This window comes from Neofelis nebulosa, chromosome 14 (genome assembly GCF_028018385.1).
Source record: "Neofelis nebulosa isolate mNeoNeb1 chromosome 14, mNeoNeb1.pri, whole genome shotgun sequence".
Lineage (NCBI taxonomy): Eukaryota > Metazoa > Chordata > Mammalia > Carnivora > Felidae > Neofelis > Neofelis nebulosa.
The window spans coordinates 81,938,471-81,955,878 of record NC_080795.1 but is presented as its reverse complement, the minus strand read 5'-3'; the positions used below and the strand labels follow the sequence as shown (position 1 = coordinate 81,955,878).

The following is a 17,408-nucleotide window of genomic DNA, read 5'->3' as shown; positions in this document are numbered from 1 at the left end:
ACTCCGACCTGTGTCTGTTGTCACATTGCCTTTTCTCCCTCTTCTTCCTGAATCACATTGTCTTCCCCACTCTGTCCCTCCTTCCTCCCTCTTATAGGGACCCTGTGATTACACTGCACCCCTCCCCCAGTCCCCCTCCCCAGTCCCTGCGATAATCAGGATAATCTCCCCATCTCAAGAATCTTAATCGCATAAGCAAAGCCCCTGAGGTCACGTGCTCATGGGGTGGGGGATGAGGGTGTGGGGCAAGGGGCGGCGGTGGGGGTGGTGGTGGCTGGGGCGGTGCTTTATTCAGCCGCCACGGCTGCCCTCTGGTCCCCAAAGGCTCACATTTGTCCCGCATGCAGAGCACATTCACCCCATCCCAAGGGCCCCCCAAAGTCTCAACTCCTCTGACTGCATCAGGTCAAGTGTGAGTCTCATCAGCTCTAAAGTCTCAAACATCAACACGCAACCCCTGCAAATTAGGTGCGGATGAGGCGCCAGCTCAGCAAGAGGCCGAGTGGGAAGGAAACCTCGCCGGCCCCTGGATTTCACCGAGGGAGGGGGGGGCTGCGTCACCGTCCTCCTGCCAACCCTGGCCGGGACTGCAAGGGCCCCCACGTCCTTCAGCGCAGGGCTCCACTCGCGCGAAACTCGAGCCTCCAACGCCCCCGCGCCCGCCCCACGGGTGCCCGGGGAGAGGCCGCCTCGCGCCCCACCCACCGGCTCCGCACCGGCCCGCAAGGCCAGCGAGAGGCCCAGTCAGTCCTCCAGGCTGCCTAGAGCGTCCCGGAAGTGGCTGGGGGAAGGCGGCCAGGCGCGGACCGGCGGCGCGGGGAGAGGCGGCACTTCCGGCGGTGGCGGCGGCCAGGGTTTGCAGGTGAGCGGGACCCGGGGGCCGGGGGGCCGGGGGGCCGGGAGGCGGGTGGGGGCGCCGCGCAGTTCGTGCTCCCCGGGCGGAGGCTCCTCCCGTCCCAGCCCCGCCGCGGGGCCGCCCCTCGCAGATCCCCGGGACCCCGCTCGAGGAAAGCATCGGCCACGGGCGCCCCGCCCCCCGGCGCAGACTTGCACTTTTTTCGGTTTTCCCTGTTTGGGTTGTTCCCGTGCCCGGGACTGAGCTTCCACCCCAAACGTGGTCCCGGGAGAGAGACGCTCTCAAAGCAGGCGTGTCCTCAGACCCGACTGCCCCTCGGCTCCGGGTTCCCGCGGGCGCCCCGGGTGTGGCCCCTGCGCCGCGCAGACCCCCCACCCCCAACCCCGCGCCGCGCCCCGCGTTTCTGCGGTCCCGGCCCTTCCTGCCCCTGCACGCTACGGCTGCTCCCAGGGGAAGGCGGTTGCTCGCTTTTTCTCCCGAATCTCTGCGGCTCTTTTCTAAGGACAGGTGCTTCCCCCCTCCCCGCGGCCCCGTCTCTGGCCCCTTATGCCCTCTCCCCAGCTTCTTCTCTACCCTTTGGGCCCAGGAGGATAAGATGTTTACGTGCACGTTCGTGTGCTTACTTTGAATTCACAAGGCTACACCCCCACCCCACCCCATTCTCTCTCCGTATTAGGTTACCCTTTGGTTTGAGAAGTTGTTTCAGAATATCGGAGTATCTGCCTTTCAATTGTAAAGGGAGTTTTGCCTCGCAGGCTGGTCCACAGTGTCCTCAGCTGCCTTATGTTACTCTGCACACACCTGCATGTGCACAACAGGAAACGTCCCTAATGGCCCCATTTCAGGCGCTGAGCCTCCTCCAGGAGGCCTTTTCCACAGTCCCAGCTCCTCCTCCTCCTCCTCCTCCTCCTCCTCCTCCTCCTCCTCCCCCTCCTCCTCCCCCTCCTCCTCCCCCTCCTCCTCCCCCTCCCCCTCCCCCTCCCCCTCCCCCTCCCCCTCCTCCTCCTCCTCCTCCTCCCCCTCCTCCTCCCCCTCCTCCTCCCCCTCCCCCTCCTCCTCCTCCTCCTCCTCCTCCTCCTCCCCCCTCTTCTCCCTGCTGTGCTTAGAGTTAGTTCCTGTCAGGTTCCAGGCCCCTCCTTCCTGGGGTGCTGTCATATGGAACCCTCTTAGGGGTGGGTAGTGGCCTTTTACTTCCCCCCGTCTAGGTCCAAGCAATCTGCTCTGACACTGTCATTCCCAGTAACTAGGATAAAGGTAGGATCCGTAAAGGAGCAGCACCCTCACTTTGCAGACCAGGAGACTGACCCAGAAGGGGGAAGGGACACACCCAGAGCTGGCTGGTGATGTGCCTAGAGTTTGAGCTCAAAGGGCTATGTTTTTATGCTCCGCATAGGCTAGTCTTTGGCCTCACGGTCTGCATATCTGTGGGAAGACACGGCCAAAATAAGGGCTTGGGTGAGAGGTGGGGTGGGGAGTTGCTAGAAGCCCGTGGTGAGTACTGCCTGTCTTTCGTCGCGGGACAGCGAGCAGGCTGTAGCTGGGGAGGGGAGTGAGGGCCACGTGACCAAGTCATGAAGGAAGTGAGGGGACCCTCCCGGCAGACACTGCGCTGCGTCAGCCAGCGGGCCGGTCGGTATCAGGGCACCAGCTCTCTACTCCTCACAGGCTGGAGGATGTCAGTGTCTTCGCAGGTGAAGTATGGTGGGTAATCTCGAAGGGTCCAGCAGGGATGCCTCTACTCTGCCCCGCCAGTCTGCTCCGCGAGGCAGGGAGGGCTGGGGTGTTTGGGCAGATGTTAGGAAAGAGTGGAGTTGTCTGTCCTGAAGGAGCTGTGATGGCCGGGAGGTCACTTGTCGCTTGGTAGGGCTGGGAAGAGCCAGCGCCCTTCCCGGTGCCACCCCACCTGGGCCAGCTCACGTGCTGGTCTCCCCTACCACACTTTGGTTTCCGCTGCAGCTTCCCAGCGGGTCTAAACTAACGGGGGCGTGTGTGCAGGTGGCCCAGGCGCGTGGTCAGTAACGTTCTTTCTCCCCTTGTTCTGCTTTCCAGTTCCTAAAGCGAGGCATGTGGGACCGTGCCATGAGCCCAGAGGGGTGTCCCCAGCACAGGCGGTACAGCCTCGATTAAGCAGAAACCGGCTCCAAGGACCCCTCTCTACTCTGTGGTCCATGTTTGAAGGGAGGGGCTGCCGTTGTCCCCCTGAGAGAAGGCCACAGGTTCCAACAGTGTGGACGAGTAGGGGCGCTGTGACACCGGTCGTCTCCTGCGGAGAGCACCGGGAGCCGCCAGCGTCGCTAGGAGCCCGGAAGCCGAGGCGCAGCTGACTCCGCAGGGAGGAACAGAGGAGCGGCGGAGGCTCACGGTGGCCCCAGGGTCAGAGGGGCGGGAGCAGAGGAAAGGGGCGGGAGGGGCAAGAAGTCGGCCAGGCCCCACGGCGAGTGTCTCCCCACCCACCGGGGACAAGCCAGCCTCCGCATGGCCTCCAAGCAGGCTGCCGGCAGGAGCCCGGGGGAGAAGCGCAAGAGGGTGGTGCTGACCCTGAAGGAGAAGATCGACATCTGCACGCGCCTGGAGAAGGGGGAGAGCAGGAAGGTCCTGATGCAGGAGTACAACGTGGGCATGTCCACCCTGTACGACATCAAGGCCCACAAGGCGCAGCTGCTTCGGTTCTTTGCCAACTCGGATTCCAACAAGGCCCTGGAGCAGCGACGCACCCTGCACACGCCCAAGCTGGAGCACCTGGACCGCGTCCTGTACGAGTGGTTCCTGGGGAAGCGCGCCGAGGGCGTGCCCGTGTCGGGCCCCATGCTCATCGAGAAGGCCAAGGACTTCTACGAGCAGATGTGCCTGACGGAGCCCTGCGTGTTCTCCGGCGGGTGGCTGTGGCGTTTCAAGGCCAGGCACGGCATCAAGAAGCTGGACGCGTCCGGCGAAAAGCAGGCGGCCGACCACCGGGCGGCAGAGCAGTTCTGTGGCTTTTTCCGGAGCCTGACCGCCGAGCACGGCCTGTCCCCGGAGCAGGTGTACAATGCTGACGAGACCGGACTTCTCTGGCGGTGCCCGCCGACCGCCAGCCCGGAAGGCGGGACGGCGCCCGGCGTCAAGCAGAACAAGGACAGGCTGACCGTCCTCGTGTGCGCCAACGCCACCGGCTCGCACAAGATCAAACCCCTGGTGATCGGGAAGCGCGGCGGCCCCAGGGCCTTCCGGGGCATCCAGCACCTGCCGGTGGCATACAAGGCCCAGGGCAACGCCTGGGTGGACAAGGAGATCTTTTCCGACTGGTTCCATCACATCTTTGTTCCCTCGGTGAGGGAGCACTTCCGAGCGGTGGGCCTGCCCGAGGACGGCAAGGCCATCCTCCTGCTGGACGGCGCCCGGGCGCGCCCGCGGGAGTCCCAGCTGGTTTCCGACAACGTCCTCACCGTCTTCCTGCCCGCGGGCGCCACCGCTTCCATCCAGCCCATGGACCAGGGCATTCGGAGAGATTTCCTGAGGAATTTCATCAACCCCCCCGCCACGCCGCAGGGCCGTCACCCCCGTTACAGCATGAACGAGGCCATCGTCAGCGTGGCCTGCGCCTGGAGCGCGGTGCCCCGCCACGTCTTCAGCCGGGCCTGGAGGAAGCTGTGGCCCGCGGCCACGTTCGCCGAAGGCTCGTCTTCCGAGGAGGAGCCGGAGCGTCTCCCAACGAAGCCTCACGACCAAACTTTTGCGCACATCCTGGAGCTCGGGAGAGAGGCCCCGGCCCGCCCCGGCAGCCGGCTTCACCGGGGCGCGGCCGCCGAGGGAGACGGGCTGGGATGCGAGGCCGGGGAGGGCCTGGCCCCGTCCGCGGGGGGCCCGGACCAGGTGGAGAAGGATGGCGACGAGGCGGCCTGGGAGCAGGCGGCCTCGGCCTTTGACTCTGTCGTCCGCTTCGCCGAGGGACAACCCTGCTTCACGGCGCAGGAGGTGGGGCAGCTGCGCGCGCTGCGCTCGGTGTTCGCGAGGCAGCGGCAGGCGAAGCAGCGGCGCGTGGCCCTCAGGGCCGCGGTCAAGCTCGAGGCCCCCCAGGAGCTCTCCCCTCTGCCCTGCTCGTCCGCGGCGGCCGAGGACTGATGGCTGGGGGCGCTGCAGAGCCGGGCAGAGCTCGCCCAGGAGGCTGGGCGCCCGGTGTGGGGCCTCGGCGACTTGGGGCGGCCCATCCCGCGTGTTCTGGTTCGTCGCGGGCCTGTCGTGTTTTCTGGCGCGTGAACGTGAGGAGCCCTTCTGGAAGGGTCCGCCAGACCGATAGCCTAGCGGAACATCCTGTGACCGGAGCCCAGGACCGTGCCGGACGGATTCTGGCCTCGTGCGCGCTGGCTGAGCCCTGCTGTGTGTGCGGGTGGAGACGTCTGTGCGTCCGGGAGGAGAAAAGCCGGTCCTCGGGCCAAGCGATGGCAGTACCTGCGGCCCCTGGACCGGGTCGGCGTCAACCACGGCCTGCCCGTCCGTCCCCTTTGGCCCGGGTCTGCCGTGTGGCCACCATCCCTGCGTCAGGTGGGCGCGACGCCTGGGACTCCGCTTCTGACCGTGAGTCGGCAGAGCCCTCGCCTGCGGCTTCGAAGGCACACGTCGTCACCCTGCTCGCGTGTCCCTACTTCAGCCGCGGGCTCACTCAGCCGCCCCGGCCTCCCGCGCGTTCCTCCTGGGACCCCAGGGCGTAGGGGCCGCACGCTGCGCTGGCGTGACGGAGTCACTTCCCACAGCGCGGACAGGACCGTCCCTCCGGGCTGCCCGCTGCCCCGAGGGGCCCGTGGCGCACTGCCGGCAGGTCTGGTGTCCGGGCTCCAAGTTCACCATTCGCTCCCAGGGATTCCGCGCTTCCCGCCTTCACGCTGACGAATCTTGAGGAGGCGCTCGGAGATGAGGCTGAGGTTTGCGCACACGCGACCCGGCGCTGGAACCAGCTGCTTAGGTCTCTAGCGATGCTTGAACTCCTGCGGTCGGCCCTTCCCACCTCTGTGCCGCGTGCGGGCAGGAGCCGGCAGCACCACCTGGCCGGGGGAAGACGCGGTCCCTCCCGTGTCTCCCGGATGCTTCCGGCCTCGCCGGCACCGCTGCGGCCCCTTGCCGGCCGTGCTCCCCTCCCGACGTGTCCCCTCACCTCCGTGCCCCTGGATTCACGGCCTGGTGGCCGAGCTGGCGCGACGTTTTCCTTCCTCCGTTTGCCGTGTGTCCCTCCGGGAGCCGCGGGAACGGTGCTTGGCGTGCGGCCGGTCCCACCGGTGCTGTCACATCTTTCTGAACACGGGAGGCGGCCGCTGCTGCCGTGGGGCAGCACGTGGGCCGTGCGTGCTTTCTGTGCACGTGTGAAGATGGTGAACGAAGCACGGGCCTTTTTAAGAGTCTCGTCGCCGAGTCCTAGGGCCGGATGGCTCCAGGCAGGGCTCTGTCGCTGTCGCGTCCTCTCCTTCGTGTGTGTCGGGGCCGCTGCTGTCGAATCGCAGCTGCTTGCGGCCTGGAGGGAAATTAGGTGTCGGGAGTCACCGGAACGCTGACCCTCGGCGGTGGTGACGGGCAGCGGAGAGGCGGACGGACGTCCTGAGAAGCTCTCCCCGCACAGCCTGGCGTGGTTCTTAACTTTGCTGGGCGGTGTCGTGAGGGAGGGGAGAGCAGATGGGGTTCCTGGCCGCCTCCTAAGTCTCCTGTGGATGCCTTGTCCCCGTCAGACCCTAGACCCCAGGCCGTGGATTCTCTCAGCGCCCTCACCACCTGCCCCCGTCCTGGCCGTTTTGGAACCTAACGATAAATGCTCGTCACCAGATGGCCTTTGGGGGGGGGGGGTGTCTGTCCTCCAGGCGCTCCTTCCAGAACCACCCACGGCGCCGCACTGCTCAGAGGTCCTGAGCGGAGCAGGACAGGCAGGCCTCTGGCGAGCAAGCTTCCCTGGACCGCAGACCGAGGTACATGGCCACGTGTGAGGGCTCGCACAGGCCTCCACGCCCACCTGTCCTCCGAGGGCCCTCCCAGCTGCTTGCCCATCCCTCCTTGCCCAGCTTCGGGCTCAGCGGTCAGAACGTTTTAGCCTCAGAATCTTTTTTCCCCAAACATTGCTGGGTGGAACCCTATGAGACTGGATGGGAAATTGGAACGGGGTAGAACCAGTCCCCCCTTCCTTCTGCTGAGGCAGGAAGCCTGGGCTCCCCGTCCCCTGCGAGCCCTGGCCCGGAGCCCTGGCCATCTTCTCCTGCTGGCCCAGCCTGCACCTCTTCTGCTTAGTCCCACCTGGGCCAGAAGGCAGCCCGGGGCCACGGCAGTCAGACGTGGTTCTGGAGGGATGGGGTTGGAGGCGGGGGTACGCAGAGATGCAGACCGTGTCCTTTCCCGGCAGCCCGTGCCGCAGGGGAAGCAGAATTGGGGGCGAACGGGACCCACCCGTGCTGCCTCCGAGGGCCCTCCTGAGCATCTCTGGGGAGGAGGTGCCCCGGGTGCCAGCTGTGGCGGGCTCTCTTGGCGTGGGAGTGTGCTGACGGTCCATTCACAGGCGTGATGTGTGTTAAGTGCCCGCCCTGTGCTGGGTGTCGTGCTCAGCCGGGGGCCGGCGGGTGATCAGACAAGGCCCCTGCCCTGCCTTCAGAGAGCATAGGTTTCCCGAGAAGGGCCGGAAGTTGGGGAGGCCGGAACACAGGTGAGGGGCGGAGGGTGGCTCGGTGGGGGCTTTAGGGGGTCCATGAGGGCGGTAAAGAGAACAGAGGTCCTGCCTGCTTCAGCCCCGCCCAGCAAGTCCAGGAGGGGGATCCAGGGCAGCGAGGCGGCCGCGTGCGTGCAGCCAGGCTCCTCTGCCATTTGTCACACGTGGCTCCCGTTTCGCGTCAAGACTGTCCTTCCGTCTGCTTCCAGCCGCCGGGAGCAGGAAGTGTAGCACCTCCTCCAAGAATTCCCTCAGCTGGCACGCATCCCTTCTGCTCCCGTCCCTTGGGCCAGGTCCCAGGGGCATCTGGGCCTGCAGCTGTGGAGGACGCCAGGGCCCATGCTGGGGAGCAGCCCGGGAAAGCCGGGGCCAGTTCTCCTCACCCCCACCCCCACCCCCGCCACCCACTCTGGGCCTCGGCCCTGCTCCCCAAGGCCATGGAGGGCTGGTGTGTCAGGAGCGCCCGGGGTGTGGAGGATGGGGGCGGGCAGTGTGTGGGCCTCCACTCGTGGGGCGGGGACCCCGCACTGCAGCAGGCCCAGAGGGCTGGAATTGCTGTCCCCACCCACCCACCCACCCACCCCTGGGGCCCAGGCCTTCCACAAAAGGACTGACTGTGTTTGCACAGAGGGTGAGGTTCAAGGGTGCTTGTGGAAAGTGGAGCTCGCAGAGAACAGCACGTGGGAGGAGCGGTGGACCGACTGGGGACACAGGCTGAACTGTAGGCTGGTCAGGGACAATCTCAGACACCTATCTCAGGAGCTGTTCTTTCAAAGGAGCCAAATTTGGTTGGATTAGTCAGTGAAGCCCTTTACGCCCAGGGCGTCAGTAATGAAGACAGCAGAGCACTCGGCCGGCAGGGAGAGGAGCTCAGGGGCCGGGAAGACAGCCAGAGCCGCTGTCCTCCCAGGGTGACTGTGGGTGAGCCCAGGGCTGCGCCCCTGGCCAGCAGTGGGAGGCTGGAGCAGAAGCTGTTGGGGGAGGCCGCCCCGCCGCCCCCGAGATGGGACTGGTAACACGATCCAGCCTGGGTGACCCGTGCCCGGAACTGCTACAGCACATTACCTAAAGCGACTAGTCTCCTACCTGGACGTGCAAGGAAACAGCCCGTGTGGCCCAGACCCCAGGAAACAAAGTAGGCCCTGGAACTGGCAGTGTGTGAATTAGACTGAGCAGGAGGAGACTTGAAAGTGGCCGCCGTAGATACAGTCAGAGGAAAGAAAACCAGCATCAAACAGGGAAGGGAAAGTAGTGAAGGAAGGTGCCATCACAGCGACGCAACTAATGGAACCAATGAAAAGATCAGAATTAACTAAAAAGTAAAAGAACCAAGTGGAAATTCTGGAGTTGTAAAATACAGCAAGCACGATGGAAGGTTCACTAGAGGGGCTCAACAGTAGCCATGAGCTGACAGAAGAAGATCCACGATCTTGACCTAGAGACCTACAGATCACACAACGCAAAGACAGTGACGGGAAAGGAGCAAACAGTCTCGGAGAAACGGGGACACCCAGGTGCACCGTCGGAGCCGCAGGACGGGGAGGGCAGGAGACAGAAGGGAAAGAATACGCAAAGAAACAGTGGCTGAAAATCCCCAGATTTATCAGGAAACGTCCACCGACAAGTCCAGCCGGCTCGGCGAGCTCCAGTGGGACCAACGCTACGATCCAGAGTCCGGGAAAGCCCTCCCTGGTCACGAGAGCGCCCCACGAGGCTGGCAGCTGACCCCAGGCGCGGGGACGGCATCGTCCAAGTGCTCGAAGAGAACCCACAGCCAAGACTCCTGCGTCCACCAAAACTGTCTTTCCGAATAAAGAGAGAGAACGACGTTTGCAGATACACAAAACCCGAGAGAGTTTGGTACCAGTGGACCCACCTTCTGAGAAACACTGAAGTTCCTCAGGCTCAAAGCAAGTGACCCCGACAGTAGTTCAGATCCACTCAGAACAAAAAGAAGCTTGGGGAAGACAGTTCTGTCCTGATGGGAGACCTAGGAGACCGTGTCCAGTTAACCCTCGGACATCTCTGCGTTTGGGGCGCCCGCCCCCCCCCCCCCCCCCGCTACCCTTTCCTCTGGCAGCTTCTTTAAAAGCATGCCATCACACAAGGTGGGTGTCTTGGCCCCGTGTTGTTGAGTTCATCGCGTTTACAGTGTGCTGTGTCTCATGGTCACACCGGGAAGGGGTGTGGGGCTGCCGTCTCCAGCAGGAAGTGAGCGAGGGCACATCTGAAGTCCGTTCTGGCCGGCCTGAGAGCGGCTGCCCAGGAGGTAACTCAAAAGTAGTGACAGATGCATCACAGGAATTAAAGTGCTACGTTAGAAGAAAACATAAAAGCAGCAGATGAGGGCTGGAGGGACCGGAAGGCCCGGGACCCTCAGCAGCGGGACCTTCCAGCCTCCCTGGCCCTGGCTGAGGTGACAGCGTGGTCCCCGTTGTGCAGAGCAGGGGTCGAGGCCCTGAGCTGGTCCGCGCCACGGCAGAGGTCTTGCTGCGGCCCCTGGAACCCGTCATCCCGCAGAGGGGGGCCCCGGAGTGCACCAGCCGTGGCCGTGCTTGTGGCCTCAAGGGCCAGCGCTGCTGTGCTCCTGGCCGCTTGTCCCTCTGGGAGCCAGGAAGGACGCCGTGCCGCCACTGCCATTTCAGGCCGCGCGGAACCTCCAGGCACGCTGATTTATTTAAAATTGACCTTTGTCAGTAAACTCGCCTGAGAGAATGTGTTCTACGTTTTGGCGACGAAGCGCGTCTCGTGATGGAGTGAGACAGGCTGCTGTTCTGCAGGCACCCACACGGGGCAGCGTGCGCTTACCGCCACCTGTCCCAGCGGGGGCCCAAGTCCTCACCTCCGCAGACAGCGCCCCCCACCACCTGTGCCCCTCTGTCCCACCCCAGCAGTTTCCAGGGGGTCAGGCACACGGAGCAAGATGAGCGGTCTCCCACGGAGGGAAGGGCGCTTCAGGGCAGGGGGCGCGGGGTGGGGTGGCTCCCCGCGGTGCTGCAGGACCCCGGAGGGGCGGATTGCCTCCTCCTCCGGCCACTCCCCGCTCTCCAGCCTGACGCTGGGTGTGCTCCCTGCTCGAGGACTGGGGTCCTGGATGTCTACACCTGTGCTTATCCATCTGGACCGGGGACTTCCGGGAGGCCGGGACAAGCTTCTTACTGGACGCCGTGTGGGCCTGGCACAGAGGGATATTCAGGGAGGCAAGGGCGGGGGGGATGGGGAAGCAGTTCTCATAACCAAGAAAGTTCTTGGCTAGGAGCCACAGGACAGGAGGTGCGGCTCTGGCCACCCAGTCCCCAAGGCTGTGTGTGCACCCCACCCTCCAGTCCCAGAGACCCACGGGGTGGCAGGAGGGAGAGGGAGCCGGCTCCGAGGAGCGGACGCCGAGTGGGCACAGCTAAGAGCCAGACCAGGTTTAGGGACCCAGCTAACCGCCCGGCAGAGAAGACGGGCAGCATCACAGAGCCAACATGGACTTGGGAGCCAGCGGGCCTAGGACAGTCTCACGTGCCCAAAGTGGGGAACGGTGGCTCTTCTCCCAGTGCCTGTAGCTGAGGATGTGGGTCACGTACTCATTTCTCAGGTCTTTATCGAGGCTCTTCGGGTCCTGGGGGCTGCCTGGCCACTGGGACAGAGGTGATCGGGATGAGGGGTCCGAGAGCCCACGGTGTCGCCCGAGGCAGGGGGTGCTCAGCCTCGGAGCGGGGATTGGGGTGCAGGAGAGGCCTGTGGGAAAGCAGCCTGGAGAACAGAGAGGGCTTCGTGGAAGTGGCAGGCGTAGAACTGGGGCCTGGGAGGGTGTGTAGGAGTTCTCCCGCTGAAGTTGGGAGCGGTGCCCTGTGGGCAGACCAGGGGTGAAGAGGCTGTGGCAGGGCAGGAGTGACCCCCCGGTGGGGTGGCCACCCAGCAGGACAGGACCCTTGAGGCCCAGCGGGTGGGGTCATGGGCTGCCTCCCACCCTGCCCTTCCCAGTACTGCTCTGGCATCTGTCTGGGCTCCTTCCTCGCCCCTCCCCATCAGGGCAGCCGGCCAGGGAGCCGCGTCCCCCGTCCCCCAGTGCTGCGGCTCTCCTTGTCCAGGGGGCAGGTGACACCCCTTCACTGTTTCAGGCCGTGACTCCTGATGACTGAAAACCTCCGATCCGCAGCAGGATCTCTGGGAGACGCAGAATCTCGGGGAGATTTTGGATACCCTAGGAACCTGAGTTGAGTTGACTGAGGGACCCTCAGATGGACAAGAGGGAGCCTGGGCAGGAAGGCGAGGCCCTCGGGAATCTGACTGTGGGACCACCTACTGATGTAGGGCCCCTGTGTGGACGTGGCCCCCCAGAACCGGACACCAGAGCACAGAGGTCACCAGGCTGCCTGCTCGGGAGAAGCCCCACAGTAGGGCCGACGGCCTGGGCCCGGCCACCCAAGACGGACATGGCCTTCTCTGGTCCTTAGGTTCAGTTGGAAGTAAGAGGTCTGGGGCCTGCCAGACCCCCTCCCCCTCCAGTGCAGACAGGTGATGGGCTGGGGGCTCAGGGGAGAAGTAAAGGGGGTGGACTGTGCTGTTGTCATTTGTCGGGAGGTTACCCAGCTGGGGCCAGTCCCCTCGTCTGGAAGCTACCAGGTGGGCCAGGCCGTGTCCCAGGCGGTGTCCCTGTCTGGCTACAGCCTGCCTGCTGCTTTTCTGGGTTAGCACCTCTCCGGCCGGCCCCGGGCAGCGAGGGGCTCTCTCCTCCACCTCAGAGGCTTCTGGGCCCTTAGGGGACCCCATGTCCTGGTTTGCCGGGGGTGGAGCTGGTAGGCACCTGTTGTCTGGGTATAATCGTCAGTAACACCCCTTCACTCTCCAGGGTCTGAGTTTGGACAGTACATTTCCTGGGGACACCCCGCGGAGGCCCTCTCTTCACGTGATGCCCCCACCCCCGGTCAAGCACCCAGGCCATCTCATGCTACAGAGGCAAGCCTCGGCCTGGCCCGTGTGTTGAGAACCATCGTCACGAGGTCCACCTTGAAACGTGAACCGTGGGCTCGCTGGGCTGGGCGGGCCCGGTGCATGGTGTTGCCGTGGGGGCATCAGCTGCTCTGGGGGCCCGAGGCCGGCACTGTTTGCAGCTGGTCCGGAAGGGTACAGTGGCTCATAGACCCCGTCGGGGAGGCTGCAGGGGACTTTTGAGCACGTGACCCCCAAAGTCAGTGTGAGCCCCCACCAGTGAGGGGGCCCCTGTGGCCCCCAAGCCAGTGGAGGAGGTGCTGTGTGTGGTGACACTGAGGTGGCTGCGGAGGGAGGCGGATACACTTCGAGACCTAGTTCGAGGGACCTGATCTGTGCAGGCAGGGACTCGGCCGCCGGGAGGAGGGGAGTCCAGTCTGGAGATGAGCATGTGGGGGCGGCCCACTGATCGGCCCCGGATCAGTGCCCCCCTCACCTGGTCGTTGTGGGCTGGCACTTTCCCTTCTCCCTCCCCCTTCCCTGCCAGCCACATCCCTGTCCCGCTTTCTGCTTTGGGCCCCGCTGCTGCAGGGCGGCAAGGGTGGGGGTCCCGGCCGGACACGGGGAGGGGGGTGACAAACATGGCGAGACACGCAGTCTTTGGGGGAGCTCTGGCCTCCCCGGCAGGAGGCTGGTGGGGGGGCTGGTGGGTCCCTGGGGCCGCCTCCCACTCCTCTGGCAAGCCCACCACCGCACGCGCCTGCTTCCCACTCAAATACGTCATTTTGCCCTTTCTCTGGGGCAATAATTTTAATAAACGGCTTTTTTTCTGTGAGCCCAGAGTGTGAGGCTTCCTCTTAGCTCAGGAAGATGCCTGTTGCCAGCAGCTCTAACGAGGGCACCCGTAAATCTCTTATTTGTGGCTCCAAAAATGAGGTCATGGGCTCTCACTGTACCTCATTATTTAATTAAACAGATATTAAGACAACAGAGTGGGGCCAGGGCTCCAGGTGAGGGGAGGTATCAGAGGGAGGAGCCCGGGGCTGCGGGGAACGTGCTGCGGGTTCGGTTCGTTCCCCCACCCCCACCCCCACCCCACCCGCCCTGCGCCCTCGGAGGTGCCGACCCTGTGGCCTCCTGGGCTGGGCCAGCCGTGCCCTGTGCAGGACCCTCCGCTCTGGCCCACCCACAGGCTTCTGACCGCGTGGAGGATGCTGCCCTGCAAAGAGAGCTGCCCCCATCCCCGGCTGCCCTGCAAAGAGAATTGCCGGCTCCCCACCCGCCACCTCCGGAAGGACGGGAGATTCACGGCCCCGCGCCCGTTTTACTGCCGCTGAAACAATTAAGTTAATAAAACAGCCTTCCTGTTTCTTGACCTCCATCAAAGACCATCATAATTGTCTTCAGCCTGCCGTCTGCCAGGTAATAAATTGTTACGGGCTTCTCTCTCATTAGTATTCACGTTTTCTGTCCCTACTCTGGGCGCCGCTGGGCAGCACTGGGTGGGGGCGGGTGTCCCTGAGTCAGGAGGGGTGAGGAGCAGAGTAGAAACCGAGTCGGGATTTCGGTGCCACTGTTTTCCCAGGGACGCAAGTCTGGGAGAGACGGGGGCACGTGGCTGAGCTCGCAGGAGGGACCGGCCAGAGGGCGGAGGGCTGGGGCGGTGGGGAAGCACTGGGAGTCTTTTGCTCAGTCCTTCTGTCAGCAAACATTTACTGAGCACCTACTATGGGCAGTCTAGGCCCCGGAAAAACCGGGAGGGGCTGGGAGGTCAGACACCCCTCCTGCCCCACCCCTGGTAGAGCAGAAAGAGGCCCTGGGAGATAGGGCTCCGGGGGCCGTGTCCTCCCTCTCGGCCCAGTTGGGCGGGGTGAGCCCGGGCTGAGCTCTGGGAAGCCGTCCGGGCCTGCCTGCCTCTGCCCACCCCCACATCCCTCCTCTGTCCCTTTCATCACATGTTCGGAGCCCGGGGAGCACAGAGCCCGGGGACTCTGCTGTGCGTGCTGGCAGGCCCCTGTGGCACAGGGCTCCCGGCCAGGGGGAGACAGTCAAGGAGAGAGGCCGTGGCTCTCACCGCGTTTGCCATGGGCCTAAGAGGGTCAGAGGCAGCCTTCTGGAAGAGGTATCAGCCAGGAGTGAGGACCCCGCTGTCCAGTGACATGGCACCCACAGACAGGACCTCGGTCTTGCCCTGCTTTCTCGGGTTTGTGCCTGGGTGTTTTGAGGCCTTGACCTGATAAATCTCTTTGTGCAGCCAAGAGCGCACTGCCTTTGCAGTCACAGAGACCTGGGTCTCGGTCTTACCCCTGCCACATATGTGACCCTGGACCTGAGCCCTGAGACCTGTCTTCCTCCAGGACAGCTGGGAGGCCAAGTGAAATAATATGTGGGAGCATGTCCACCACAGAGCTGGCACTCACCTGGGCTCAGCAAACAATCATTCTCTCATTCATTGACGTCAGTCGTTCATTCACTCATCCATGAACCCCCCCATCCATCCACCTAATCATCTACTCTCCCTTCTATCCACTTATCTAGCCTCTTACCCAGCCAACCACCTATACATTAATTCATTCACTCACCCACCTACCCACCCACCTACCTATCTGTCCATCCATCCATCCATCCATCCATCCATCCATCCATCTGCCCACCCACCCACCTACCCACCTACCCATCCGTACATCCATCCACCCATCAATCCATCCATCCATCCATCCATCCGTCAGTCCATCCTTCACTGAGCAGCCTGCTGTGATGTTGTTCACTCCTAGAGCTTAACTGCATTAGGTCTCCTTTACTCTTGGGAACAACTGGGCCCATGCCTTTCCCATACTTAGAACAAGAGTCCACAATGTGTTCCCTGTCAGTCACCTCCTGCATTCACAATCCCCTTGTAGGTGTTCCTACCTTAGAGATGGGAGCAGAGGCCCAGAGAGAAAGGGCAAATTGCTGTCAGGCTACAGATCAGCCCAGCTGAGGTGTTGGGCTTCTTCTCAGACTGTGCAGAACCTTCTTGAATGTCCTCCACTTAGCCTTCTCCTCTGCTGCCTGTGGGGACCAGGATGTGCTGGGCCCTGGCACGCTTTATCTTGCTGCATCCAGTGAATGAAAGTATTCTCACCCCTTTACAGGTGGGGAGCCTAAGGCCCAGAGGAGCCGGGTGCCCTGTGTCCTCTCATCTGGGCACCCACTGGGAGCAGGGGCAGCCCTTCAAAATCCTAAGTCATGTCCATGGCTGACCCACTGCCCTTGAACGTCTCCTGGGCCACCAAGAGATCATGGCCCAGAAAATCTCAGAGATGGAGAAAAGGCTCTGGAGCCTTGGGGTGGTGGGTGTGGGTCTTTAGTAAAAAATCCACACAGCCAGTCATCACCCACTTCTTCCCATAGAGCTGTTCACCTCCTCAGACAGCCCAGAAATTTCTGGCATTTGCATGCCAAGCCACAATGAGGGACTTGACCTGGCCCCACTCCCTGAATCAGCTGCCCTTGGTCCCCAGGCCCAGACGGTAAATGGAAACATCCATCAGCAGCCACGGTGTCCAGGTGACCACGGCAATGTGGGCAGAGGGGACGTGGTGGGACCAGAGTGGGCAAGTCGAGTGTGCCCCATTCCAAACAGGTGCCAAGGCCTATGCTCCAGCCTCGTCCGATGGGCACTGAGACTTCCTGGTGCAGAAGTGCTGGTGGGTGGGGCTCATGATGCCACCCTGGAAGGTGACCTCACTCTACCATCCAGAGTCACCCCATGAAACTGGGGGCAGTCAGCACGGGGCCTCTCTTGGGGTGTCTGCTGTCCCCTTGACCTGGTTCTCTGGTCCCCTCACTCCCGTGCTGGTTCATCCCATCCTCCTCGGGGGATTTGTGTCCGCCTTGTGCCATTCCTGGGCACCGGGGCCACTTGAGGGGCCATGATCTGAAGGGGGTGACAAATATGTCACCAGCCAATTCCAGAACATTCTAGAGCCTTAGGACCTGGCACGTGTGATGTGCAGGGGCGGCATCATTGAGGGCTCTCTGGAAAGGGCCACAAGCCAGCGGCAAGGAGGGATGGGCAGTCTAGGTGGGGGTGCAGCATGGGCAGAGGCAGGGGGCTCTCCCAGGCCAGACAATAGAGGACAAGGGGAACATCTGTGGAGGGACTCAAGCAGGGAGACACCACCTCCTTATCCATGCTTGGCAGCAGCTTCCAGAAGCACACCCTCATGCCGCGTGTCCTAGGCTCTTGGACTCCTGACACTGGGGCCATTGGTGCTCCGAGGCAACTTCTTGTCTCCTTCTTCACCCCCACAGACACCCTGGCCTGCCCCCGCCCCGGGAACTGCCCACTCCTGGGGACAGGCCCTCTCCTGGGGACCACGCCCACTCCGGGAGACCACGCCCACCCAGAGGACCACGCCCATTCCAGGGGACCTCACCCACTCCCGGGGACAGGACCACGCCCACTCCTGGGGACTTGCCTTCTCCTGGGGACCACGCCCACTCCAGGGGACCACACCCACTCCAGGGGACCTCACCTACTCCCACAGACGGGACCACACCCACTCCCGGGGACCTCCCCACTGCCGGGGACAGTGCATGTTTCAGGAGTGAGGGGTCAGTCTCTGCCCACCCTGAGTCTACCAGCCAGCTTGTGCTCTCAGGGTGAGGGACAGACCAGGACCCTGCCTTGCCTGCCCTCTGCCCCGGTGTGAACTCTTCAGCACAAGCTGCTGGGCTATGCAGCCAGGCCATGTGGTCACCGGTCACAATCTTCTTTGCCTTATTTGAGGTCCACGCCACTTAGTGGTGGGGACCTCAAGGCCAAGACCGTGAGCAAACAGGACTCCTGGGCCCAAGGGACCTTGTAGACTGCTGGTGGCTCTCTGCTCCTCCTTACAGCCTGGCCCAGTGCCCGCCCCCACCTCAGTGCCCCCCCCCCCCAGAGCAGCCCACACAGAGAGGAGGGGCTGGGCCCGGGGAGCACACCCCAGG

General features: G+C 63.5%; 1 protein-coding gene and 2 long non-coding RNA genes across 3 annotated transcripts; all 3 read left to right on the top strand.

Annotated features, from left to right (window-relative positions):
* Window positions 1-759: 759 nt before the first annotated feature.
* On the top strand, window positions 760-3,028 carry LOC131494722 (uncharacterized). The gene is made up of 2 exons (XR_009253572.1): window positions 760-862; window positions 2,906-3,028. It is a non-coding gene; the product is annotated as an uncharacterized LOC131494722 (long non-coding RNA).
* A 212-nt stretch (window positions 3,029-3,240) lies between these two features.
* JRK (Jrk helix-turn-helix protein) lies at window positions 3,241-6,207 on the top strand. Its single transcript, XM_058699270.1, has one exon. The coding sequence runs from the start codon at window positions 3,332-3,334 to the stop codon at window positions 4,955-4,957; it is 1,626 nt and encodes a 541-aa protein (XP_058555253.1). The 5' UTR covers window positions 3,241-3,331; the 3' UTR covers window positions 4,958-6,207.
* Window positions 6,208-7,707: 1,500 nt separating this feature from the next.
* On the top strand, window positions 7,708-13,882 carry LOC131494723 (uncharacterized). The gene is made up of 2 exons (XR_009253573.1): window positions 7,708-11,896; window positions 12,352-13,882. It is a non-coding gene; the product is annotated as an uncharacterized LOC131494723 (long non-coding RNA).
* Window positions 13,883-17,408: the final 3,526 nt, after the last annotated feature.